We start from the raw sequence: 25975 nt of genomic DNA on the forward strand, positions 1-25975 counted from the left end.
TCATGAAGGTTTTCTAGACACGAGAAGCAACCACAAACCACAGAATCACATTTATTGGAGATCATTCATACCAAGCAAGCACAGAAGGAAATGTTGACGCTGAGGATCTCTGTGGTCTGTGGAAATGCAGACTGTGGGAGACAGAAGAGAGGTCCCAGGACAGCCCCTGTCCCTTGCATTTGGACAGGACCAGGCACAATGAGGAGATGCACACGCGTCCCTCCGTCTGCCACCATTCCCCCTATAGAATGAGATTACAACACTGCCCCTGCCTCCCTGAGCCTCTGCCTGCCCAAATGTCTTCAGGCGTGAGGGTGATGCTAGGCTGGACATGAGCCACCATTGCAAATGGAGCAAGCAGCACCTGGGGCTCCATCAGGAGCAGAGCAAGGGGCGGGGTTGTGCTTCATGTGGGTGCTGCTAAGGGAAAGCAAATCCTAGGGTTCTGGGACACAGTGATTTCTCCTTCCTCATCCATTAGACAGCGGCTGCTACTCCCTATTCCCAAGTCCAGTCAGTAGCAAGGCTGAGCACCAATCTCCAAGATGCAAATGCAGACACGTGGTGTACACATGTCCACACGGGTCAACACAAGCTGAGCAGTGCCTTTTCCTGCACCCATCTAACCACCAACGATGCTCCCACGAACACAAGCACACAGGCAGCACAGCCCCATCCCTCCTCTCCAGCTGCTCAGGGGTGATGTGGGCTGGTGGCACAATCCCACATCCCCACCCTCAACCCACAGGCAGGTGCACACCCGTCTGCCCTCAAACATGCAATAGACCCCAAATCCATCACAGATCCATGGCTGGACCCAAGGCCCTGTTTAGCCACTCTCCAGCTCCAGCCTTGGGTCTTTCCACACTCTGGTTTCCCACCCACCGGCTAGTCCCAGCCTGTGTTTGCTCACAGATCACACATGTGCACAAACAGAATAGAGAGTGAGGTGACATAGAAAATACCCAGGCACGGATTTTAATGAGAAGGCAGGACAGACCATGGGGACAAAGCACAGGGCCTTGCCAGGCGAGTGTGGCCTACCTACCACCAGCCCCCTTCTTCCCTGTCCCCATTTTCCCATGCTTGTTCCTTCCCTACCCACCCACCATGACCCTCCCTTTGATGCTTTCCATAAACATTCCCCAGTAAGTTTTGCATTCCCCCAGTCTCCCTCGGTATCCCATAATCAATTTTCTCTTTCCTATGAGACATTTTCTGAACAACCCAGAACCCAGAATAAACCCGTTTTCTTCCTACCAGTTAAAAAGTTTCTGAGTGAACCTTTTCAAGGTCACACTTGAGGGGTTTGTCCACCAGTGCCTTGAGAGCTCAGGTCTTGGTTGCTGTCTGTGTTACCTCCTGCTTGTTAGTGTTTGTGTATAGGGGTGTTTAATTTATTCATTTTCCTGTCTTTTGTGGTTTTTCTCTTATGCTAAATAGCAGTTAAGCAGACATCCTCACAACCCAGGTATCCTCACAGCCATGCCCAGCCATAGCCCCAGGTAAGGAGAGATGGAGGATCAGCAAAGGGGTCATGGGGGCTGCGAGAACAGCTGGGCTGGGGGGCACAGGGCTACAAGGAGGGGCGGGGGGGAGGGGGGCTCTGGGTGGGGACCGCCAGACCCCAGTGAGGCTTGGGGCATCTGAGCACCACCTGCAGCGGTGCAAATATGATGGAGCTGAACATCTCTCATTCAGGGCAGATGGTATCACAGGGACAATGGGTGCCTGCTGGGGCTTGGGGAGTTAGAGCTGGCCATAAGGAAAACCCCTCTGGGAGGATGCAGCCCTGGGACGAAGCAAGGCAAGGAGCTTTGCTTGGGGGTTTCCCTAAAACTTGGACAGGCAGAGCTACAGCCACTGTGGGATAATGCTGGGGACAGTCCTGCTCCACAGGGGAGCCGGGACTGGGGACATCAAGACAGCCCCTCACCAGAACTTGGGGGTCCTGTGAGTCTTCCCACAGAGATCCTGGCCTTGCGGCCCCTGGGGCTGAGCCCCTGTGGGGAAGCACTGGTGGGAACAGTCACATATCCCCTTCACACTCTGCGGCAGGGCCGGGCGAGCCCAGGCCTGGATCTGACCAGGCAGATGGCCCCGGCTACCCCAAGCAGGGCGAGGGCAACGCAGACAGGGGCAATCACTGCAGCACTGTTACACTGCAGCACCGAGACTGGCACGTCCCTCACCAGCCTGCCCTGGTACTGAGGTGGGGAGTGACACGTGTAGTCCTGGGGCCAGCCCTGCCCAAGGTGCCCCATGCGCGCCAGCGCCTGGAGCCCCCCGGCCCCAGAGCACGAGCAGTTGTAGGGGTTGCCGGCCGCAGCCACATCCCACAGGCGCCCCAGGAGCTTCACCTCATCCCATGGGAGCTCTGTGATCAAGTTGTTGTCTAGGTGGAGGGTCTCCAACATGGGGCAATTCCTGATGGAGGGGGAAGCCTGCAGCATGTTTTGGCTCAGGAAGAGCTTTTTCAGGGAGCTAAGGGAGATGTCTACAGTATGGAGGTGGTTGCAGCCCATGTCCAACACTTCTAGACTGGGAGGCAGAGGCGTGAGGACTTTATCCAAGCCAGTGTCGGACAAGTTAAAAATTCGGAGGCACGCTGGCCACTGGCAGGAGGAGGACAGGTCTGCCATGAGCTTGTTCTGGCTGAGATCTAGATGCTGGAGCTCATGCAGTAGCTGCACGCTTTCACACACGCTGTGGTAGGATGTCAGGTTGTTGCGTTGCAGACTCAGTACCTGAAGCTGAGGGAAAGCCCCCTTGCAGAAGGTGAGCATCAAGCTCTCATCCCCAACACTGTTTTGTGCCATGTCCAGGGAGCGCAGAGCTCTGAACACCCTTCCGATGCCACAGGGCAGGTTGGTGACATGGGAGCCAATGACAGCCAGCTCCTGCAGGGTCTCCAGCCAGCTGCTTAGACTAGAGAAGTCCTGCTCACGGCCTGTCAGCGGGGCAGATGTCACGTTGTGGAAGCGCAGGGACAATATGGGCAAGTCCTGGCGGGCCATTTCATCCCAGTTGCCTCTCCCCTTGAAAATGCAGCGCTCAAACACCAGCTCCTGCACCTGGGTGTAGGAGAAGAGCCTCAGGACACGGGCAAGGAGTATCTCAGGCACCAGGAGATCACCAAAAATTATTTTCCTGATGACAAGGGAGCCCAGCATTCCAATGGCAGAGGGGTCCAGGTTGTTGATTGGGAAGGCTATGTATCTTTCCAGCTCTCCCCCCGAAAACTCCACAACAGAGGCTGGGAGGCACTGGATGATGCTGCTTATGCTTTCCTGGGACAGGTTATAGCACACACAGTGCTCCTGAGTGCGATTGAAGAAACACCTGCCTTCTGCCTCCAACAGCCCCAGCCCCAGGAGGAGGAGAGCAGCCACGTTCATGGCGAACAACCTAGAAATGAGGAGAGCAATGGTGAAAGGCAGCACTCTTGTGACAGCTGGGGAGACCGTTCAGATCCAGCCAGCTGGAGGGCTGGCTTGGGCAGGTTTGGCCCCAGAGAGCCGCCCCTCAGGCAGACGGCGCTGCCCTCATCCCTCCTGCCCCACTGCCCTTTGTGTGGGTCCAACACACCCCACCAGCACCCGCCTGGCTACTCAGCCATGACTCAGGGCAAAGCTCAAATCCCCAGTGAAACACCCAAAAGCTACACCTCTGCCATGCGCTCCTCGGCGGGGAGTCAGTGGCAGTGGTCTCACCCCACCCCAAAAGCAGGGTTTCAGCGAAGCAGGGTGGCTCCTCCTGAGGCAGCAGCTACCAGGCTCTGCGCTTTCTGGCCTGGGCTGCTTTGCTGCAGACTCCCATTCCTAAGCGACCAGGAAATCTCACGGATCAGGAGAAACTAGAAATGTTGAGTTACAGACAGTGAAGCCAGCTATATCAGTCTGACCGCAGGATGGGAGAGCCACAGCTCTGTTTGTTTCTCTGCGTGGTGCACTCTCTAATCTGGGGCAGGAAATTGCAACAGAGAGCTTCATATTTTCCTTTTTCTCACTCAGAGATTTGATTCGTTACCAGCCTCCAAGAGGATGGTAGAAAATAATTTCTGAGGGTCTGTATGTGTCTGTCAGCAGCGAGTATTGTTTTGCTGTCCAGGTGACGGGAGAGTCTTATAAAACAGATCGCAGAAAAGCAGCAAGCAAAGATTAAAGGCTCCTAAGAATGTGCTGCCTTAGCTCTACCTGAGCGCCCAGACGGGGCAGTGGCGAGGAGTCTTTGGGGGTCTCCAGTCCAATCTCCTGCTTCCAGCAGGTCTGTTGCCAGCACTAGCCCGGATCAGCCACAGCTTTTTCTGGCTGTGTCTCAAAAATCTCCCAGGACGGAGCTCTCTGTGCTGTCGCGGGTGCTGCACCACCCTCCTGGGGAGAAGCTCTCCTCCAGCACTTAGGTGAAGTCTCCCTCACTGTGGGGGGCGCAGCACGAAGTGGGGTGGGTTTGTCCAGTGACTCACCAGGCAACTCACACTGAAACGTTTCCTTGCCCCACGGTTGCTTCCTGTAGCTGCTGCGAAACCTATGGCTTAGCTGCCAAAGGCTCTGCTAGTGCTTGGCTCTCTCCGGCGGCTGAACCTCCTCTGCCTCCAGCCGGATGAGACCTCAGTGCCTGCAGGTGTCTTCCAGCTGCCGTTGGTGCTTCCGCAGCCTGTCCTGGCTGTGTTTAGATCCACGTGCTCGGGGCTGATGGGCACGTCAAGGCAGGCTCCCGGGCACTGCCCTTGTTCCCGCTGCGTGACTTCCTAAGCAGGACAGGGCTGGCTGTGCTACAGGAAGCAACGCTCCACACAGCAGCCGCCCAAGTCTTCTTCCCCCTGCAGCAAGGGACTCTTGTGGCTGCCCACGGCCATGGGCTGGGAAAGGTTTTGGTCCGAGTGTCAATTCTGCTTACTTTCCTAGGAAGGATGAGGGAAGAGAGTGCAGTCAAGGTGCCCTAAATGCACTCTTGGGACCAGTCCAAACACACCTTTGCTTCCAGATGCTCTGGGCTTGATGTGCCTTGGAGCCCACCGGGTGCTGAGCACCCTGCACAAGGCAATGCAGAAGGGTACAGGACTGTCATACCCAGTATCCAGACCATCCCCAGATGGCTGTGTCCCATGTAGGGTGGGGACAGAACAAATTCCCATCTGCTGTGTGCACAGCCCAATGCTGCAAAGGGCACTTCTTCACCCAAGCTCGGCTTCCTTGGCAAGATAGCTACTAGGCTTGGCCAAGGAACTCAAATCACTTGCCCCATGCTCCTTTGGCAGCTGGTGGTTGTGCCTGCAGCCAGATGTTAACGCTCTCCATCAGCGAGCAGAGACCACCAGGCATTTGGAAAGATCTGTCAGGGATTTTTTCTTCCCTGGGGATTTCTCTGCCTGTGTTGGTTTCAGAAAGGCAACAAAACTGCACAGCTAGAAGATGCAATTCCCAGTTTGTTGTTAACATGGCATTACAGAGAGACACTATCAGTGCAAGAACAGCTGGGGCCGGAGCTGCCTGTCCCACGCACTCTGCTGCTGGGTGGGTGAAGGGAAAGTCTCCTTTTGGTTGTTACATCTACTGCAGCTCAATTTTTTATTCCTGGCATCTCGGGTGGAGCGCTGCACTGCTTTGCTGCCTTTCCTTGAGCAATTTCTTGTGTAGAGGGGTTCAGCCATTCTATGATTCCTCTTCTCCATCCTCGGGTTACACAAAACTGCTGCTGTATGCATCATGGAAAAAATCACAGCAGCCTTTCTGAGTTCTCCTCACTACTCCTTTTGGTGAGGTTGGCAGCTTTCTCTGGGCCTGGTACCTTTTAATTGCTCGTTCCTGGCCACCAGCTGCAAATTCCCCCAAATGCCTTTCTGGGGAAAAATGAGGTCTTCTATCTCCTCCGTGGCTAGCCACACCCTGCTTCAGACGTGGTTTTGGAAGCACCTTTTGGGTGACGACTTTCTTGTTCTCATCACCACTGTGGAAGATCCCAGGACACCGAGACCCTGTTGTCTTATGTTTCTGGTGAGTCTCTGGGCTTTTTTTGGCTTCAACACAGATGCACTCCAGCCCTGTGGGGACAGAAACCGTGCCTGAGCCCAGAGGCTGGCTGGTTTCAGCGCTGCAAGGCTGGAGGAGTTCATCCTCTGGTGTCCCCCCCCTCCCCCCGCGCTGTGCACACTCGTGTCCATGTCCCCGCATGCAGGCCCTGTGCCCCGTCCCCGGAGCCAGTGCCGTGACCGCTGACCGCACCGAAGAGGGTCACCATGCGCTCCCCCCCGCAGCGGGGCCGCCCAAGCTCCCTCCTGAAGCCGCAGCAGCAGGACGGTGGGAGATGCCCCAGCAGAGCCCCTGCCCCGGGAAGGGCCGATCCTGGTCCTGCCGGGATGGGAGCTGGGCAGGCGAAGCGGGGGGACTGGCCCTCGGGCCCCGGGGCTCCCCGGGCTGCGGGCGGACCCCGGCGGCCGAGCCCTCTGGGGGAAGAGCGGGGCCCCGGCCCCCCTTCCCGAGGCTGCCCGGCGACACCTCCGTGATCCGGCCCGGCTCCGCCCGGCCTCCTCCCCGCTGCCCTGCCCGCCTTTCTCCCCGCCCCGGTCCGGCCTCCTCCTCCTCCTCCTCCTCCTCCTCCTCCCTCCGCCGCCATGTGGGGCCGGCGGCGGCGCGGCGTTGGGCCCAGCGGCAGCGGCGCGGAGGAGCTGCGGGCCCGGCGGCGAGAGCGAGAGGCAGGTCCGGACCGGGACCGGGACCGGGGAGGGGGCAGCGCGGCAGGACGGGCCCGGGCCCTGGGCCGAGGTCTCGGGGCCGGGGGCGCCCGGGCGGGTTTGCCCGCCCCCCGCCGTGGGTGGCGGGGGCCGCTGGTGGGAGTCCCCACGGCCGCCGGCTCTGCCCCACAGCGGGACCCAAACAGTGCCCCGGCCCCCCCGCCCCGTCTGGGGGCATCTGCAGGCACCCTGCCCACTCGGGGTAGCATTTTACAGTGGTGGGGTTTTTTAAATCCACTTGAGTTTTCTGCCCTGGATGCCCCATTTCCTCAACCACCTCCCTGCAGTTTGGGTTTTCCAAGGTCTCGCCTATGTAAAACCAGCCTTGGGTCCCTCCCAGTGTGGCCGCTATGGTCCTTACGCCTCTGTCCTGCCTTCATGCTGGTTTGCCCAGCCGTGGCTTTGCCTGTTGATGAGTGAGTGCCCGACCCCGCAGCCCTGCGGCATGCAAGGTCTGAATGCAGTCGCGGTCTCGTGTGTCTCTCCCTGGCTCGCACAGGAAGGAACTGGCAGTTTCTCCCTGTTAAAAGGGATGAGGCTCTTTGGTGGGATGGAAAAGCGTATTGACCTAGGCAGGTGGTGACGGGGACCGATTCGATCACAGCTCTCAGGAAAGCCCGGCGGCAGGAGCAGCTGGTCAGCAAGCGGCTTCTGCGGGAGGACACCGCAGCAGAGGAGGGTGGACAGGATGGAGCAGAGATCGTGCCGGACCCTCTCTCAGAGGATGAGGTGAAGAGCATGATGTTCTCCGTGGTGATGGGGGTCCCTGGGGTCTTCCCCAGCCTCTAGGCATGTGGAGGAGCCTGGGCAGAGGTGGGTTTGGGAGTGTTTTCTAAGTCACTGCCAGACATGGTGAGAAACAGTAAGGTTCTTTGTGACCATCTCTGCGCCCTGCATTTCTCTGCCTCCAGGATTAACGGGATGAAATCTTAACCCTGGCACTGCTTGAAATTCACCCATCTTTTAATTTTCGGATAGGTTCTTGAGCTGCTCAGAGGCATGCAGAGGGCTTCAGAAGACAGGAAAAGATCACTCACCCGTCTCCGCTGGGCTCTGCAGAACAAGGAGACTCAGCAGAAGTTTGTCAGGTCAGCCCAGGTCTGGCACTGCATGGCTGTTACCAAGGGCATGTCCAGAGTGGCTCTTTGTCCCGGTTGTTGTGTGGGTGAGCTGGTGTGTGGCCGAGGGTGGAAGGCAGGAGGTGACAACACCCTTTGGGTTCCACCAGGCTGGACGGTAGCATCCAGACACTCATCGGGCTCTTCACCAGCAGCCTGGCTGACATACAGATGGAGGCAGCCCGCTGTCTCCACGAGCTCTCCCACTCCAGTGACCCTGCTGTGGCTGAGGCATGTCTGCCAGTGACCTCCTATCTCCTCACCTACCTCTCAGGACACAGTGTTGAGTTCACGGTAAGATCCGTGCTTACGTTCGCCAGGACTCTGGCACCTGATAAGCTTTTGGCAGCGGCTGGGTGTTGACCTCTTTTGGCCAGCCTTAGCCTAACATGGCTCACATAGGAGTGCTGGTGGGAAGGGGTCCTCTGGAAGTCTCTAGTCCAGCCTTCCCCTTGGAGCAGGACTGTCCCTGGTGCTAGCCCAGGGCAGGAAGGCTTTGTCTGGCCAAGTCTTGGAAATACGGAGACCCCCTACACTGTGGCCTGTCCCAGCACCAAGAGGAGTTTGGATCCATTGTGTTTGCACCTCCTTCCAGGTAGCTGCAGGCTGCTCTTAATGCTCCCAAGCCTCATCTGGGCCAGGCAAATCCTCCTGCCGCAGCCCAGGACGCAGTGGTTTGCCCCACTTGCAGTGTGTTCCTCCTCTTGAGCTCCAAGCTCTGTTTAGGGAAGCAGGAACTGCAGGCTGTGGCAGTTGGACTCCATCATCAGACACGTGGTCTGGCCTCTTGATGCAGGCTGGACCTGGACGGGAGGTACCTTGGTGTCTGTGTGGCAGGTAAAGCAGAAATACTAGATGCGGGCCAGTTTAGGTGTTTTAAAAGATCTTGGAAAAGTGAAAGAGATGGGCAGCAGCAGTCTGGGATGCAGGAACAGCTACTTTGTCAGCTTACCTTCCTGCAACAAGCAGGCAGGCTTTCGGCCAGGTCGGGAGGAAGAGCAGAGCGTCTGTGGCTCCAAGCTGTGCAATTTAATCTGGGCGAAGGAGCGAGCAGTTGGAGTAGCTCTGGAACACCCATGTGTTTTTCCAGATGCCAAGCAGTGCGCCTTCTGCAGTGCACGGTACTCCTTTGAGAATCAGACAGGATCAGAGCTAAGGACCAAGATGGGGAGCAACCCCAAGGTGATGATCACATTTTGATGCAGCACACCAGCAGTCTCCAGAATACTGTGGAATTAGAGGTGTCTCAGAGAAATGTAGCAATAATTAGAAGCCTGAAAAACCTCCAAAGTAGAAGTGATCAGATCCTGACCTGAGCCAGACAGAAAAAGAATAAACTGAAGCTGATACAGCTGGGAATAGGGTAGCTAAAGAATCCAGCAGTATCCATCTCTGTTTACCCCTCTGAAGACAGCTTCTGCCCTGCTCAGGGGAAGTGTGTGCCCTAGTCCCAGGGTGCAGGGACCTAGAGGCCTTGCTGGCTGGCCACAGTCCCCCTGTGGAGTGCAGAGGTGGTAACTTGCTCTCTTGGGCATGTTTCAGGAGCTGTGTTTGTACACGCTGGGGAACCTGGTAGTAGAAAGCAAAGCTGTGAGGAAGCAGCTTCTGCCTCAGGGCATCATTCCAGTGCTGGCATCCTGCATCCAGGTGGGTGAAATAGCCCAGTCACACTCTTCCCCTGCCCTGCCCCAGAAAGACGTCTTTTCTTATGCCCTTGAGATGCTGGCTGACAGTACTGAGTTACCAGCCCTCCTTCCAGCTGTGGCCACAGGCAGAGACCCCTCTGCAGAGGGGTGTTCCCCTGCAGGTGAGGGTCTCTCATGGGCTTTCCTGCACTCCATTTTTGGGGCTCAGGTCACCATCCTGTGCTCTTCTGCAGCTGAATGCCTCACATCCGTAACTGCGGCTTGCTGATAACCAGTCTGTAACACGGGGAGCTGGAGGCTTCTCCCCTCTGCACATCTTGGGTCCAGCAGGCATATGAGACCAACACAGTGAGCAGGGGTGTCGTTTGCAGATCTGAATGCTCAAAGCAGCACTGCTGCTGTGTTTGGGTTCCTGGATCCCTACAGCTGCAGCCCATGTTGAGTGTGGGGAGTGGGAACAGCTCAGCTTTGGTGTGGCCATAGGTTGCTCTGTCACCCCCGGTCCCCTGCTATGCCCCCTTTTCTCCAGGCATGGAGAGACTGCACGGATCACCTGCTTGGTTTGGTTTGAAAAAGAGGTATCGCCCTCTCACCAGCACAGCAGCTGACACCCAGGGATCCCCTGGCTGTGTCATGCAGGATTAGCTTTGTTCTGTTTGATTGCAGTCCCCCCATGAGGCTGTGCTGGAAGGTCTGGGCTACGTCCTCTCACAGCTCCTCCAAGCCAAGGAAGCCCCCACAGAGATCATACCGTGAGTCCAAGCCTCTGTCCTGGCTTTGGCTGGGATAGAGTTAATTTTCTTTCTAGTAGCTGGTATAGTGTTATGTTTTGGATTCAGTATGAGAAGAATGTTGATAACGCACTGATATTTTCAGTTGTTGCTAAGTAGTGTTTATACTAAGACAAGGATTTTTCAGCTTCTCATGCCCAGCCAGCAAGAAGGCTGGAGGGGCACAAGAAGTTGGGAGGGGACACAGCCAGGACACCTGACCCAAACTGGCCAAAGGGGTATTCCATACCATGTGACGTTAGGCCCAGTATATAAACTGGGGAGAGTTGGCCTGGGGGCGGATCGCTGCTTGGGAACTAACTGGGCAGTGGTTGGCGAGTGGTGAGCAATTGCATTGTGCATGGTTTGTATATTACAATTCTTTTATTATTATTGCCATTTCATTATTGTTATTATTTTTTTCCTTTCTGTTCTATAAAACTGTTCTTATTTCAACCCACGAGTTTTACTGGGTTTTTTTTCTTCACAATTCTCTCCCCCATCCCACTGGGTGGAGGGGAAGTAAGTGAGTGGCTGCACGGTGCTTAGTTGCTGGCTGGGGTTAAACCATGACAGCCTCTTAACCCTGCATCAGGATAGGCCCTGGGGCTCAGCATGGTATTTGCATGCCAGGGACAGCAACGCCTTTCTCATCCCAGTGATACTAATAGTTCAGAGCAGAATCCTATCAGAACTATGGAGGTTCTGTTGCAGATCAGGGTGCAGGGCTTGACTTTTTTCCCTCAGCCTCATCTGAGCAGACAGCTCTGGTATTTCAGTAAAGGACAGTGTTGAGTAGGGAAGGCTCGCAGGGGAATTCTGGCTGTATTCCTCCTGCGAAGGAAAAGATCAGCTTGACAGCCCCCAGTGCAAAAAATGTGACCCCAGCCAAGGTGTCCTGAGTGCCCCCAGGCCCTGCCATGGACAGCTAGAGCTTGTGCTGGGCCTTAGTGGTGCCTGAGGCTGCAGCCCTTAAGAGTCTTCTCTAGGTGTGTTTTTGGAGCATGTGGCCCCCAGTACAGGCAAGAGCAACTCTCTGCTTGGTGGCCAGGACTAGTGTCTTTCTGCCAGTTGTTTGTCCTGCTTGTGCTCTGGCCTGTGCCTCCATTAACTCTGCTGTTCTGATCCCAGCTTGGTTCTGGACTCTGTTCTCCCGCAGCACATGCTTCGACTGGTTTGCTCCAGCCTCAAGGCTGGGATAGGAGCAGCTGTGGAGTTTGCATGGTGTCTCCACTACATCATTTGTAGGTAAACATGCTTTTCTCCTCATTTTGAGTTCCCTGGGGGCAGCCAAAGAGAGAGGCATGAAGGCCCAGGGTCCTGTGAGGGGACCAGGATTGCCTTCTCTTGCCCCTTTCCCTTGGGAAAGCAATTTCCCTGCCATGCTGGGCATTCCAGCTCTCGTATCTGAGGACACACATGCTATTTGCAGCATCACTGAGTTCCTTTACAAGGTAATAACAGGTGATAAACCTGAGAAGGCTGTTCCTAGCCCTCCAAACCCCCCCCAGTCGCCTCCCTGTATCTGGAGTTGTCCCCTGTACTCCCCAAGGCAAGCTCCCTGAATCCTCGTGCTTCTGGGGTTGGCTTAGTGTCACCTGGCCAGGCTGGCTGCTGCCAACAGTCTTTGTCTGCCTTGGCATGGCTGCTCCAGTGCCATCTCTTTCAGCAGCCTCAGCAGAAAGGAATGCGTAGGTACTCAAAGAAGGATCGGGGCTGTTGTTTCCAGACGCACACAGATAATTCCAGTGGATCTGTTTTTAAACTGGCTTTAAACTTTCTCATAAACTCTGAAACAAGCTGCTATTCAAACATGAAACAAGCCCTATGGTGGTTCAGGAGATTGCTCTGAATTTCCAGGCCCCATTGTTAGGTGACACCTGCAGCAGTTTTCCCTCTCTGAGTGCTGAAAGCAACCATGCTGTCCTTTCCCTTTGCAGCCATACAGCCAATGCGGCATTGCTGTCACTGGGGGCCTTGCCTGCCCTCACCTCACTCTTGCTGGACCTGGCTTCTGAAATCCCCCAAGATGCTCCCGAGGGCCTGGAGCTGGTAAGACGCGGGTAGGTTGCTGGCTGTTCTCGGCACTGCTGTGGGGATTTGGTCTGGCTAAAGGGCTCTGTGTTTTCCACCGTCACAGCTCGTCTGTCCAGTGCTGCGGTGTCTCAGCAACCTGCTCGCAGAGGAGACAGACTGTGAAGTCCAGATCCAGGATGAGCGCCTGCTCATTGCCCTCTTCCTCATCCTGCAGTGCTTCCTCCAGCAGCACCCGTTCATCGTACAGGAGTGTCTCTGGCTGCTGAACAACCTCACAGGTGAGTGTCCCGTGGGGCTGTCAGCAGAGCCGGAGCTGCTGCTGGGACCTGCCTTGATTTCTGGCAGACTCATGGCATCTCGTCTACAGAGACCTCCCTCAGAAACCTTGATTTTATTGACACATTCCTTCTCTGCCCACCCTAGCAGACAAGCCCTTCTTCTGCTCCACTCTGCTCAGCCTGGACTTGCTCCCGGCCCTGCTGCAGCTCCTGCCATGTTCCCAGATGGCCAGTGTGTTGGTAAGACCTCACCTTGTGTCCCAGGTCTGGGGGGAAGAGCTGGACTTTCAGGAGCATGAATCCCACACACACAGTGCTGAAGTTGGAGGTTGGCTTGGGACAGTAGCAACAGCTTGGCAGAAGGTCTCGTGTTGTGGTAGAGTCACCATCCACCTCCCTTGAAGTCACTGTGTCTGTATTTACCCTTGACGGAGTCTTGCCCCAGCAGAAAAGGGATCCCAAGGCAGATGTTCACTTGGGGCAGGGCCTGCCAGCAGCTGCAGCAGGCCCAGGGAGGCTGCTGCCACCTTCTTTTAGAAAACCCTAAAGCTTTAGGGGGTCCTGGAGGGATGCTTCGCCAAGGGGTGGGTGGTACAGCTGCATCTGCTTGGCACAGGGATGAACAGTGCCTTCGAGTGGTGATGGAGAAGGCTTTTAAAGACCATTCAAAATCCAGCTGGTTGATGGGCACATGGCTTTGGGGAAGCACCTGGCAGGACCTCCGGGGAGAACACGGGGAATTCTTGAGAGCCCTCCTAAGCCTGTCAGGAATCTGCCCGCTAATGAAGCGTTCATTGCTTACTCCCTCTCACGGCTTCTCCGTCCAGGTCCTGACAGTTCTGTGCAATATAGCAGAGAAGGGGCCAGGCTACTGCCAGCAGCTGCACCAGCAGCCTGCCCTGCCCCTGCTGCTGCCCACCCTCACGCTGCCCAACCCCGAAGTGGTGGGGCAGTGCCTCGAGCTGCTGCACCTCCTCTTCCTGCATTGGCCAGAGGTAAGAGCAGGGGGGTACCTGCCCCAGAATCAAGCACAACATCATAAAGCTGTGGATGGGGATGATTACTATTATTTAAATAATACTGCTTTCAGTCATTGCCATGCTAGCCCCCCCCTCTTCAGCACCCAAACACGTGCCTGAAGGGGGGCACTTGTGTGATGCAGAGGGTGGAAACCCTTCTTGTTTCTCTGAGGAGTTCTTTTTCATTGACAATGACTGGTTTTTTGGCAGGCTGTTTGTACCCTTTGAGATTATTATGGGAAAATTCTTTTGATTCAGTTGTACTGACTTCAAGCCCTGTGCACTCCCAGCCAGCAATCAGCATGGCTGGATTTACCTGGCTTGGGAATTTAGCATCTGGTAGGGCTCTGGGGAATTCCTTCAGCCCCATTCCCTGGGCTGTACAGTGGTGGCTCTGGGCAGACAGGATCAGCTGTAGCAGCTATACTCAGGTGGCAGGCAGTCAGGTCTCACCCCACCTTTCGCACAGGCTGCTGCTGACTTTGTCAGGCAAGGCGGGCACCGGGCCCTTGAGCAGCACCAGAGCACCCCAGAACTCCAGGAGCGGGCACGAGCACTGCTGGACATGGTCAGGCAGCCCCTGGGAGCATCCAACTTCAGTCCTTGCCATGCCACATTGTCTGCCTTCTCCTAGGCCACACCACCTCCCTTCCCTCCCCCTGCACTCCAAGGAGGAGTAAACTGTTTGTTCACCCTGTGCCCTGCTTTCCCAAGGGCTGGTTAGGAGTCTAACTGCCAGCTGTAAGTACCAATGCTGGCTGCATGGGGACACTGGTCCTTGGCAAGATATGGGTGTTTCCATCCTTGTTGCCACCTCATAGCTACCAGCAGCCTGCCTCATGCCTCCCCAGAGCTTGGTGCAGGGGCAGAGCTGAGTTGCAACCCGGGCAGATGGGCTCTTGATGATGGGGAGGTGGTGCATAAACCCTCCTGAATTGGCTGTTCCCTCCAGCATCTCCTTTTGGCTTTAAACCCAACATGCAAAGCTCAGGGTAAGCATGTTGCATTTATATGATTGATAAGTTAAAAGATACATGTTTTACATTAAAGATCATCAGTCAAGTCTCCAGCGCACACATATTTACTGTCTGTCTTCACATCTTGCTTTTCACAATGTTCTCCAAGACCTTGGCCACTTCGTCCACGGTAAGGTTGTTCAGCGGCACGCTCTTCTCCTTGCCAAACTCTGCGGGAAAGACAGAGGGTGAGAGAGGGGGCAGGTGCCTTGGTCCTTTTCTGGAACAAAAGCAACCCAAAGCCCTGGTTTAGGTTTCCCAAGCGCCACTGGTGTCACAGCCCAGGTTCCTATCACCACCCTTTCGCACCCACCACTCCCCAGAGTGCCTCCCTGTGCCCAAGTTATTGTTTCCACTTTCTCTTTCTCAGCCTTTCCATTGGAGAGAAGCCAGTGCAGCCCAACACATTTCCTTGCCTCTTTTTGTTAACTTTTGCTGCACAGCAGCTGGGCAGAGGCCACCACCACATCCCAAACCAACCTGATGGCTTTCAGCCCGGTCACATCAAAATGCTCACCAACACTTCGGTAAAATCATGCTGAAAAACTTGTTCCTACAGCAGGTCCTACCCAGCGGTATATTTCCCAGCAAGTCACATACACACAAGAGACAGGCACTATACCAGCAGGCTCTACTGGCCTGTGCACTTGCACTGGGAAACTTGTGCATAAAGAGTCATTGCATCTCTGAAAGTTTCTAAGCTATTTTTGTCCAGCCCAGATGGCTTTAGGAACAAAACAAAGCCTTTACAAAGGAGCTTTTCTGCTCCCTCCTTGGCATTTCACTGAGAATGCAGGGAAAACAAATTAAAAACAGAAACATTTTTCTGTATAGGAATCCTACCAGGGTGGGAAATGGCAGCCACAAGCTGGCAAACCACCTTCTGAGCCACAGGTCCCTTTTTTACCTCCCACCAGGTCACACAGCCGTAACACACTTCTCTGAAGTCAGTCCCCACCTTGCCTCGCAGACAGCTGCTCCCTCCCCCCAATGTCCCTTACTGTAACTGCCGACCCCCCCCCCCACCACTCGCTGCAGACGCGGCAGTGCTTCCCGGCGAGCAGCCCCCACTTACCGTACCGAGCCCAGAGCTTGGGCTGGACACCGGAGCACTCGCGGATCAGGATGGGGAAGTCGGGATTTGCCTTCTTCAGGGTTACATAGTGCTGCTCGACGAAGTCTCTGGGGAGGGAAGGGGGAACGATGGATCCCCACGGCTGAGTCCGCTGGGACCAGGTAAGCTGAGAGCAGGCCGGTACCTCACGCTCCCCACTCACCGGGTCCGCCCGCGGAGCAGCCGCCCGGCCCCGACTCACCTGACGCCGCGGCTGCCCGGGGAACTCTGGCACAGATGGATGCGAAGCTCCCGCAGGCTGCGACCCAGCCCACCCCCGATGCCCCTCACAACCGCCGCCATCTTCTCTCTAAACCTGACAACAACACGGGGACGCGACTTCGACGCCCGCCAATCGCGGCGCCCGTCAATCGCGGCGCCCGCCAATCGCAGTGCCCGCCGGCCAGCGGCCGGCCAATGCGGACGGGGGGGCGGGCCGGCCGGCCGCGGAGGGTACTGGGAAAGGGAGCGGCGGTGCGGAGGGGTTGTGGTGTCGGGCTGCTGAGCGGGGAGCGATGCCGGAACGTGACAGTGAGTGGGGCGGGGGGATAGGGCACACCGCGGTGCTCCGGGACACCTCAGGGGCCGGGGGTCCGACCTTGGGGGGGGGGGGGGGGCCGGCACGGTGGGGGGAGCGGCACGGGGGGGGGGGCGGTGTAGGCCCACCCTGGGCCTGGGGCACCAGGCTGCGGCGGGGGAGTGGGGGGAACCCCTCGGGGGGGGGGGGGGCCGGGTACACGTCCAGCCTGGTGAGAGGAACAGCCCTGCTAGGCGAGGGGGTACGGTGACGGCTTTAGGAGTTGGAGGGAGGGGAGCTCCCGGAATGGGGCTCTGGGGCAGCTCAGGGGGTGAGGAGATGCTTGGGAGGGGGGGACTCGGGGATAAACTGGAGGTGTGTTTGGGGGTAAACGCCTGCGCGGGGCATTTACACTGCGGTACGCTCGGGATGGGGCAGTAGGACATTTCTGGGGGTGGAGGGATGCAAGGGCAGTCGCGGGGTGGGGGGGGACGGGAGACCCCCGGGGAGGCACGGGAACAGCCACCGGGAGGGTGAGGAGTCACTCGGGTTGGGAGGGCAGCAGGGTCCCGTGGTGGGCAGTGACACCAAGACCCTTTTGTCCCATGTGCCCTGGTGAGGCCACCCCCAGGTGTCAGTGGACTGGGCTTGGCAAAGGACCGGGGTGGTGGGTGACTGCTGCTCCCTTCCCTGTTCCTGAGCCGGGACTAAACTGGGAGGAGTGTGGAGGCTGGCGGGGGTTGAAGCCATGCAGGCAGACTCTGAGCGCTGTCTTTCCTCCTGTTCCCCAGATGAACCGTTCTCCAATCCCCTGGCCCCTGATGGCCACGATGTGGACGACTCGCACTCCTTCCACCAGTGAGTATGACAGTGGGATGGGACTGGGCTGGGGCTATGGGACCCAAGGCTGATTACCCCTTATAGCGGCTGGGAGTGACTGGTGCAGTGCAGCCTTTGGGCTCCATCCACGGGGACCCGGTATCCGACTCCATTGCACAGGACGTGTTGGTAAACCCTCTGCCTCTTCAGAAGCAGTCAGGCTGCCGAAGCCTATTGGGGGATGACAGTTTCTGTTTCCTCTCTTCCTTGCAGGTCTAAGCTGACCAATGAAGACTTCAGAAAGCTTCTCATGACCCCGCGGGCTGCGCCAACATCTGCGCCACCATCCAAATCTCGCCACCATGAGTGAGTAAGACTCTCTTTCACAGGACTGTGGGATACAGTATGTCCACTTTCCCTCTGGGGCTCCATTCCTGCCTGACTTTGCAGTGGGGTATCTAAAGGGGCTTTTGCTAATGAGTGTGCAGACAGGGCCCGAGGAGCAGACCTCAGCCTTGCTTTGTACTTGGTCCATGCAAGCTGTACGTGTGTGTGTTAAGTGGAGAAACAGGTGGGTCTGGACTGCTGTGAATAACAGAGCGAGTCTTGCATGCCTGTTAAGATGCTTTGTGTAAGAGGGAGATTTAGGTTTTTCTGTGAAAATCGGTGCTTTCCCCTTGTCTCCCTGCTGACATAGTGGAATTAGGGAGAAATGGGACTGTACTGTTCCCATCTTTGAGCATCTTGGTGCCCTGCTGTGTCTGCGGGACTGTTCTGTCTGCGGGACTGTTCTGCCTAGCTGCCTGTGTTTGTATGGCTCTGCAGACTGTAAGTGTGGTTTCTCGCCCTTTTCCAGGATGCCCCGGGAGTACAACGAAGATGAAGACCCAGCTGCTCGCAGGAGGAAGAAGAAAAGGTAAACGGGGAAAGCAATGCATCAGGACTTGTCTTTGTACATCACGTCCCTCCCTTGGAAGCAGCTTCTGAGCTCTTGGGCTACCTGAGAACCCTGAGTAGCCTGGATTATTTTGGGGCTTCAGAGCCAAGCAGAGTGAGAAGAGCTCAGACTGAGTAACTGTCACTGCTTGTGGGAACAGATGTGGGAGGGTGGCAGCAGGATGGGGGTGAAGCTTCACCTCCAGAAGAAGTGGGAGAGGCTTTGCAGGTGTCTGGCAGAGCAGGGCAGTGGTGGGACACCTGGACTGATGACTGTGTCTTTTGGGGCATGTCTGTGCAGTAGGACTGCACTTGTCCTCTTCCCTTTGGACGGGAAGACTGAGCTCCTCTTTAGTTAGCCTCAGTAGAGCAGTTTCATCTTGCCTGGTGTCCTCCAGGCACGTTGTGTCCTATGGTGCTTTAGTATGTTTTTGGGGAAGGGTTTGGGAGCAGAACAGGCATGTGCGGGGCCTTTGGGGCTGTTACTTGATGGGTGCATCAAAAGTGTGAATGTGTCACTCTTAACACTGAGCTGTTTTTCCAACCCCAGCTATTATGCAAAGCTGCGTCAGCAGGAGATAGAGCGTGAGAGGGAGTTGGCCGAGAAGTACAGGGATCGAGCCAAGGAGAGGAGAGATGGTGTGAACAAGGACTATGAGGAAACAGAGCTGATCAGCACAACTGCCAACTACAGGGCTGTGGGGCCGACAGCAGAGGCGTATGTGAACCCGCAGCATGGCCTTGTCTAGCCAGTCTGCTCCAGAGGGGCTTTCTCATAACTGCCTCCATTTTTGTTGCACAGGGATAAATCCGCTGCGGAGAAGAGGAGACAGTTGATCCAGGAGTCCAAGTTCTTGGGTGGTGACATGGAGCACACTCACTTGGTGAAGGGTCTGGACTTTGCTCTCTTGCAGAAGGTGAGCACAGATATCACTATGCTGCTCTTCTACCCTGTCCACTCCCAAAAGTGGAGGGGGTGAACAGAGGTTAGCAGCTGCCACTTATGGGTGCTTCAATCTTGTCAGTCTGGGAAAGATTTATGAAGGATTGGGGAGTGTCATGGTTTAACCCCAGAGAGCAACTAAGCACCACGCAGCTGCTCACTCACTCCCCCCGGCAGTGGGATGGGGGAGAGAATAAGGAAAAGAAGAAAAACTCCTGGGTTGAGATAAGAACAGTTTAATAGAAAAGAAGCAGCTAATAATGATAACACTAATAAAATGACAATAGTAATAATAAAAGGATTGGAACACACAAGTTATGCACAATGGAATTGCTCACCACCTGCTTACTGACGCCCAGTTAGTCCCCGAGCGGTGATCCCGTCCATCCCCACTTCCCCCAGTTTATATACTAGACGTGACATCACGTGGTATGGAATACCCCGTTGGCCACTTTGGGTCAGCTGCCCTGGCTGTGTTCCCTCCCAGCTTCTTGTGCCCCTCCAGCCTTCTTGTTGGCTGGGCATGAGAAGCTGAAAAATCGTTGCCTTAGTATAAACACTACTCAGCAACAACAGAAGACATCAGTGTTATCAACATTCTTCTCATACCTAACTCAAAAAGATAGCACTGTACCAGCTACTAGGAAGACAGTTAACTCCATCCTAGCTGAAACCAGGACAGGGAGCTAGTGGAAGTGGGCTTACTGGTTCTGATAGGCAGCAGTGGCATGGATTTGTAATGCTTGGATTTACTCTGTGGCCAGGTACGAGCTGAGATTGCCAGCAAGGAGAAGGAAGAGGAGGAAATGATGGAGAAGCCCCAGAAAGAAACTAAGTGAGTGATTGAGGATTTTGCATTCCTGAGTGCAGCTGCCTCACAGAGAGGAGGATGCAGAGGAGGCTTACACTTAGCATAATGCTTCTGTTTCTTTTCTGTTTCTGTTCAGGAAAGATGAAGATCCTGAGAATAAAATTGAGTTTAAGACCCGGCTGGGTAAGACTGTGTGGATGTGGCTGTTTCCCACCTTGTGTTGTGCCATGAATGTGGGAGAAATCCTGGAGGGTGAATGGACCTTTAGTCATTGGAGAGGGAGAGTCTGAGGTATAGGCATCCTGAACCTGAGGGCTGGAGGAAGCGTGTCTCTTAGGAGGTGATTCTGATAACTTAAATATGCTTCACTATGGGTTTGTTCATTGCTCTCGTAAGAGTAGCTCTCCCACGCGTTTCCTTCCCCTCCAGGTCGCAACATATACCGCATTCTGTTCAAGAACAAGGCCTATGAGCGGAATGAGCTGTTCCTGCCAGGGAGGATGGCCTATGTGGTAGATCTGGATGATGAATATGCCGATACTGATATCCCAACCACTCTGATCCGGAGCAAGGCTGACTGCCCCACCATGGAGGTACGCAGCTAGTGTCCAGGTTGCTTGACTGCATTGGTCTAAATTGGCCAGAGCAGGTCTTGCCAGGAGGGGTTCCCTGTCAAAGGAGTTGTATGCTTCCTTGAGGATTTCTCTTTCAGGCACAGACCACGCTGACCACCAATGACATTGTCATCAGCAAACTGACGCAGATTCTCTCCTATCTCAGACAAGGGACCCGCAACAAGAAGCTCAAGAAGAAAGACAAAGGTAGGAGCTGAAGGGAACCAAGTAGTAGGAGTTAATGCTTGAAGCATATACCGAGAGAATGAGATGTGTTCTGATTTGCTGCATTCCCCTGTGCAATGAGGCAGTAGACTTAGAGGCCAGCGATTTCCTACAGCTCCCTGACCACTGCGTCCTGAAGGCAGGCTGTTCTGTGGCAGGACCACAGGGGACTAGCTGCTGAGAAATTACAGTTATGAAGGGGCCTTGTGCTGCTCTGCTCTTCCTGGTTAAGGCCCAGTTCCTTGGGGAAATGTCCCCTGTTAGGGAGGGACAAAATGGTTTCCTGAGGGGGCTAGATATGATGTGGTAACTGAAGAGGAAGTCAGGACATCCTCCAGGCCTGCCACTCTTGGGGCTTGGAAACCAGATTTGGGACAGGGAAGCGGTGCAGGTGGTGGAGTGGTTGATGTGCCTCTCACTGTTGTTGTGTCCTTGCAGGGAAGCTGGATGAGAAGAAGCCCCCTGAAGCTGATATGAAGTAAGTGCCTCCCTGCCCACAGGTTGTGGGGTCACAGCTCTCTGCCTTGAGGAATGTCTTTTGGGCCCACCACATTTGGAGAGGGCTGGGGTTAGTGCTTCTGCAGCGAGGTGCCTTTTTGGACCTGCAGTTTGTAGGACAAGGCTGGAGGCAAGCTCTGTTTTTTGATTTCAGGCTTGAGGCAGGCAAGGGCTCTCTGTTGTCCTGGACTACAAGAAGCAGGTCCAGTCACAGAATAGAGCAGAAATGCAGCAATACCTCTGACAGATGTAGAGGCCAGTTCTAGTGGGCGTCCTTAGCTCTCAGTGTTGGTGCTGTGTGCTCCTTTATTAGGTTCCAGTTCAAAGGGAGGTGGTTGTAGCCTCTTCTATTGCAGCACCTGTAACTGCAGGTTCTTTTCCACTTCTAGCATCTTTGAAGACATTGGGGATTATGTGCCTTCCACTGCAAAGATGCCACGGGAGAAGGAGCGGGAGAGGTACCGTGAGAGGGAGCGTGACAGGGACCGGGAGCGTGACAGGGACCGGGAGCGTGACAGGGACCGAGAGCGTGAGAGGGACAGGGAGCGTGACCGTGAGCGGGAGGAGGAAAAGAAGAGGCACAGCTACTTTGAGAAGCCCAAGGCTGATGATGAGGTGAGCCGCTGCTCGTGAAGCCTGGACTGTCCTACCTGGTCTCTGCCCCTTGGGGAGTGCAGCTGTGGGGTTGGTGGGGTCACCCCAGTGGCTTTGGGTGTCTCTGGTCGTGTTCCCCCACATGTCAGTTGCTGAGCTCTGTCTCTCCAGCTAGGGGCTGGTGGGTGGCTGGGTGCTTGATCTCTCCTTTAGCAAGTAAGGCAGGACTAGCATGAGCTAGTAGCTTTTATGGTTTAGCTGTGTGCTTGCCACGAAGAGTCTTAAGGTGGAGCTGCAAGTCTTGCAGTACTGTCAGTTGCCTGCTTTCAGCCTTCCTGGGTGACATGGTATCTCTCCCTCTTCTTTGCAGCCCACCGACATTGACAAAGGTGAGTCAAGTGGTGTGGACATTTGAATGAGGCTGGACGGTCTTGCTCAGATGTATGGGGTTGCAGATGTCAGAACTGCTTGGCTCGCTGGCCTGTGTGAGCTCCCTGTTCTCCCAGAGACTGCTATGACAGAGGGAATTGCCTGCTGTGAGGGTTTTGGGGTGGTCTTGTGCCTACAGGCTGCTGCATGCCAGCCTGGGTTGAGTGTGTGTGCAGATCCTTCCCTGGCAGCAGACCTGCTCAACTGTCCTTATGCTGGCTGTAAGCTGAGGAGGATTCAGGGTCTCCTAGGATCAACCCACCCCTGTCTATACTCAAATTGGTTTGCTGCTGCTTGGTGTTCTCCTGGCTCCTCCTCTTCTACCTCATATGCAGCCTGTCCTTCTGCCTGTTACCCTGTCCCAGTGAATTGGTCATGCAGAAGGGGGCTCTGCCCAGCCCCATGTGTATTGCAGTGAGCTGTTCCTCCCCCAAGCTCAGCCTGCTGCTCTCTGTACCCCAGGACCCGGGTCAGCCAAGGAGCTCATCAAGTCCATCAACGAGAAGTTTGCTGGAGCCGCTGGCTGGGAAGGAGCAGAGACATATCCTTTACTGTCTGTGCCAGCCTGGCCAGCTGTGGGGCTGGGCTTCTCTTGCAGGCAGGCCTTGCCTGAGCATGGCTGTGCAGCTGTTCTTCCTTACTTGGGAGGGCTTTTCCTCCTGTAGCAGAGCAATGCCACCCAAACACTGCTGCTTGTACACCAAATAAAAGTTCTGCAGACTCCAATTCGGTTGTGACTTCCATTCGGAGATGGCTCTTTGGCTGGCTGTGCTCAGCCCTTAGCTGTAAGGCTACGTGGTGGTGCTTTCCTTGACTGTTGTCACATTGAAGAAGCCAGAAGACAAGAAGCAGCTGGGGGACTTCTTTGGCATGTCGAACAGCTACGCCGAGTGCTACCCTGCTACGTAAGGAAGCAGCAAGAAGCTGAGGGATGGGAGCAGGGTGTGCTGAGGGAGCTTTTGTTCTCTGGCAGCAAGAACTTGAACATCAGCTCCACTGCTTGTTGGGAGGAGCAGGGCTGGCTTTGTCTGGGGTTGCAACCTACTGTTAAAATGCTCCCCAAGTCCTTGGTTCTGGTAGACCTGGCCTTTTCTTAGCTGGTCTCTGCTATAAATGGCTACCTGGAGTCTGCTGCCCCTCAGTGCCAGGGAGAGGCCGAGGTGGCTGGGAGTCTGCCGGGTTCACTGGTAATTCATGTGCTCATTGAGCTCTGGCCATAAAGCAGTCCCTTGGCAGAAGAGGAACAGCTTTCAGGCTGCAGAGTCATGTTAGGAACATTTGCAATCTTGGATGCCCTTGTGGTGCAGCTCACCTGCAGGGCTTGCAGTTGGAGGAACTTCTCTCTGGTCCAGGAACTGAGTGTGTTCAGTCTGAGGCCATGAGAGATGGCTCTCAGCCTGGCTCTGATCCATGTCCCATGGACCCACTCCGAACCTTTTCCTTGCTTTGCTTTTCTTTACAGAATGGATGATATGGCTGTGGACAGCGATGAAGAGGTGGACTACAGCAAAATGGATCAGGTACACCGTCACCAGCTTTTAGGACCAGCCAGTGAACTAGGCATCAGTGCAGACTGAGAGGATCCCACTAGAGGGAAACAGGCTTGTGCAGAGGCACTGAGTGCCTTGGAGCTGGGTGTTGAATGTGTTCTGGGTTTTGCTGATCTGCTGTGTGCCTGCGTCTGGGTGGGATCTGCTGTCCCAGGCAGCAAATGTGTGACATTCTGGCACTCGACCAGGAGATGTTGGGGAGGTGTGCTAGTCCATCTTGACTCCCTCTTCCATGGAATCTCCTGTGTGGGGCTTCTCGGGGCGGCCGGGGGGATTGTGGAGCCAAGGCCAGACTGGGTGTACAAGCCCATTGAACTGGGGCCAGTGGGCGATTGAGATCTTGCCTGGGCATGTGGGGCTGCATGAGAAGCCCTGGTCAGCGTTGACTAAGGAGCTGCTCTCAGTCGTTCTTTCACTGCAGGGTAACAAGAAAGGACCTCTGGGCCGCTGGGACTTTGATACCCAGGAGGAGTACAGCGAATACATGAACAACAAAGAGGCTCTGCCCAAGTGAGTGCAGCACTTGAGAAGGGTTGAGCAAGGATTCTGGATGCAGGTGGCCATCCTGGCCAAACCTGGGTGCTGGGGGAGCTTAAAGCAATAAGGGGGTTCCCTAGTGAGGGAATCTGGATCCTGGGCCTGGTGGCTTGTCTTTGCTCTTAGTATCACTCTTGAGGACTCCTGCACAGCCGCTGCTTTCAGAGGCTCAAGCCAGCTCTGGAGTATGGGCTCATGGCTGGGACAGATGTGTCCATTCCACCGGCAGGCTGTGGATCCCCTGCGAGCGCTGAGCTCTTGTCTTGCTCTTTCCCCAGGGCAGCCTTTCAGTATGGGATCAAGATGTCTGAGGGACGCAAAACCCGTCGCTTCAAGGAGACAAATGACAAGGCAGAGCTGGACCGGCAGTGGAAGAAGATCAGTGCAGTGAGTGCCCAGTGCTGGGCTATCATGTGTTTGGGCTGTGAGCTGCCAGCACAGCCCAGGAGAGCTCCCACCTAGTCCTGCCCTTGCTGTCCTAGTCATGGCTCTTCAGTCCAGCCCGTGGGCTGGCTCTCAAAGCTGGATTTGCTCCTTGTGAGAGCATCAGCCAAATACTTGAGGCTTCAGGACTGCAGAGGCATCTGGAGCTGCATTCAGAGCTGTTGCCCTGGGAGCAGTTCCAGTCGGGGGCTTTTTGCTGTAGGCTCTGCAGCAGATGAATGTGTCCAAAACCAGCAGGTCAGAGCCATCCAAAGGGGCTTGGAGGGGACAAGGCATATTTCGCGGCTCCCTGTTTTCTAACTGGCAGAGCTGGGGGTTATCCTGGCAGGGTGAGCTGGCTATGAGCACCCCAACAGTACGGGAGGGGCTAGGGGCAGGTGAGAACAAAGGGTCTTTGGTGGCCAAAATGGAGCAAAGGGGGAACAGGCCAAGCTTCTCCAGACTTTGGGCAGCTTGTCAACTCAGCTTGCTCTGGCCTAGCTACAGCTCTCCCTGGGAGTATCTTGCACTCTACAACCCCTCTGCTGTGGCTGTGGGCAGCCAGCTACCCTGAGGGTAACGGGACTTTGTGCTTTCTTTGCAGATCATTGAGAAGAGGAAGAAGTTGGAGGCTGATGGGTTAGTAAAATTGTCTCTGCTCTTGGCTCAGCTGCAGGGCAGTGCTGGGGCCTGGCTGTCTCCTGCCACCTCACCCAGGGACTGCAGGGGGCAGAGACCTCCCTGCTAGCTTTTGGCAGTGGGGCTTGAAGGGGAGTGGAGAACATTTGGTTCCTTCGGGGTGCTCCTGCCCTGCTCAGCTCAGCAGAGCCTGCAGGGCATCTCTCCCCTGGGCCATGGATGGGTGCTGAGCAGCCCCTGGTGCCCTGTTGGGGCTCTTCCTTGACCAGACAGTTCTGCCCCATCCAGCTGGGTGCCCTGTGGAGCTGTTGGGCCTGCTGCCCACTGTTCTGTGGGGTGAAACTGTGGACCTCAGTGCTGAGCTCTGGATGGGAGAGTGACAGAGCTGTCTGCCCTGCATCCTCACCGCTATCTTGCCCCTCTCTCTCTTCCAGGGTTGAGGTGAAACGTCCCAAGTACTGATGTCTCCAGTATCTTCTCCTCCAGCTCCTGGAACCCTGGCCTGCTGGCTGCTGCCTTCCTGGAGATTGCTGGTGTGTTCTCCTTGCCCCCTAAGCCGTCCACTTTCTGCTCTGGGCTGGGCAGCACGTGTCTCCCCAGCTGTGTGCTGTGGGGCCGTGCTGAGGCTCTCTCCTCCAGTGTTTTGATGTATAGCCTGTGACGTGTAATTGTTGTAGCCGTAATAAAACTGCATTAAATTTGCGTGTTT

At 55.6% G+C, this 25975-nt stretch overlaps 4 protein-coding genes across 7 annotated transcripts; 2 read left to right on the forward strand and 2 right to left on the reverse strand.

Annotated features, from left to right (window-relative positions):
• Nucleotides 1-35: 35 nt before the first annotated feature.
• LOC126051102 (toll-like receptor 2) lies at nt 36-5010 on the reverse strand. Of its 2 annotated transcripts, none has more exons than XM_049829839.1 (2): nt 4466-5010; nt 36-3408 (listed from the first exon to the last, which is right to left on the reverse strand). In XM_049829839.1, exon 2 carries the CDS (start codon nt 3396-3398, stop codon nt 2043-2045), a length of 1356 nt encoding a protein of 451 aa, XP_049685796.1. In that variant the 5' UTR covers nt 3399-3408; nt 4466-5010; the 3' UTR covers nt 36-2042. The 2 variants fall into 2 exon arrangements, with proteins under 2 accessions (XP_049685796.1, XP_049685797.1); XM_049829840.1 differs by having other exon boundaries at nt 4197-5010.
• Nucleotides 5011-6589: 1579 nt separating this feature from the next.
• On the forward strand, nt 6590-14512 carry TMCO6 (transmembrane and coiled-coil domains 6). Of its 3 annotated transcripts, none has more exons than XM_049829426.1 (12): nt 6590-6698; nt 7338-7462; nt 7712-7821; nt 7962-8145; nt 9394-9498; nt 10164-10249; nt 11399-11515; nt 12208-12319; nt 12408-12582; nt 12728-12822; nt 13410-13577; nt 14071-14512. In XM_049829426.1, exons 1-12 carry the CDS (start codon nt 6614-6616, stop codon nt 14233-14235), a joined length of 1527 nt encoding a protein of 508 aa, XP_049685383.1. In that variant the 5' UTR covers nt 6590-6613; the 3' UTR covers nt 14236-14512. The 3 variants fall into 3 exon arrangements, with proteins under 3 accessions (XP_049685383.1, XP_049685384.1, XP_049685385.1); XM_049829427.1 differs by having other exon boundaries at nt 12731-12822; XM_049829428.1 differs by lacking the exons at nt 6590-6698; nt 7338-7462 and adding an exon at nt 7520-7546.
• A 154-nt stretch (nt 14513-14666) lies between these two features.
• On the reverse strand, nt 14667-16063 carry NDUFA2 (NADH:ubiquinone oxidoreductase subunit A2). Its single transcript, XM_049829429.1, has 3 exons — nt 15934-16063; nt 15693-15799; nt 14667-14787 (listed from the first exon to the last, which is right to left on the reverse strand). Exons 1-3 carry the CDS (start codon nt 16032-16034, stop codon nt 14696-14698), a joined length of 300 nt encoding a protein of 99 aa, XP_049685386.1. The 5' UTR covers nt 16035-16063; the 3' UTR covers nt 14667-14695.
• A 77-nt stretch (nt 16064-16140) lies between these two features.
• On the forward strand, nt 16141-25968 carry IK (IK cytokine). The gene is made up of 20 exons (XM_049829424.1): nt 16141-16262; nt 17040-17106; nt 17341-17433; nt 17924-17983; nt 18554-18721; nt 18806-18920; nt 19711-19781; nt 19894-19940; nt 20187-20350; nt 20470-20578; nt 21035-21074; nt 21484-21709; nt 22059-22077; nt 22580-22656; nt 22940-23022; nt 23580-23637; nt 24089-24177; nt 24483-24591; nt 25232-25266; nt 25701-25968. The coding sequence occupies exons 1-20, from the start codon at nt 16247-16249 to the stop codon at nt 25726-25728; spliced, it is 1674 nt and encodes a 557-aa protein (XP_049685381.1). The 5' UTR covers nt 16141-16246; the 3' UTR covers nt 25729-25968.
• Nucleotides 25969-25975: the final 7 nt, after the last annotated feature.

The sequence above is a fragment of the Accipiter gentilis genome, chromosome 26, assembly GCF_929443795.1.
Source record: "Accipiter gentilis chromosome 26, bAccGen1.1, whole genome shotgun sequence".
NCBI classification, from domain to species: Eukaryota; Metazoa; Chordata; class Aves; order Accipitriformes; family Accipitridae; genus Astur; species Astur gentilis.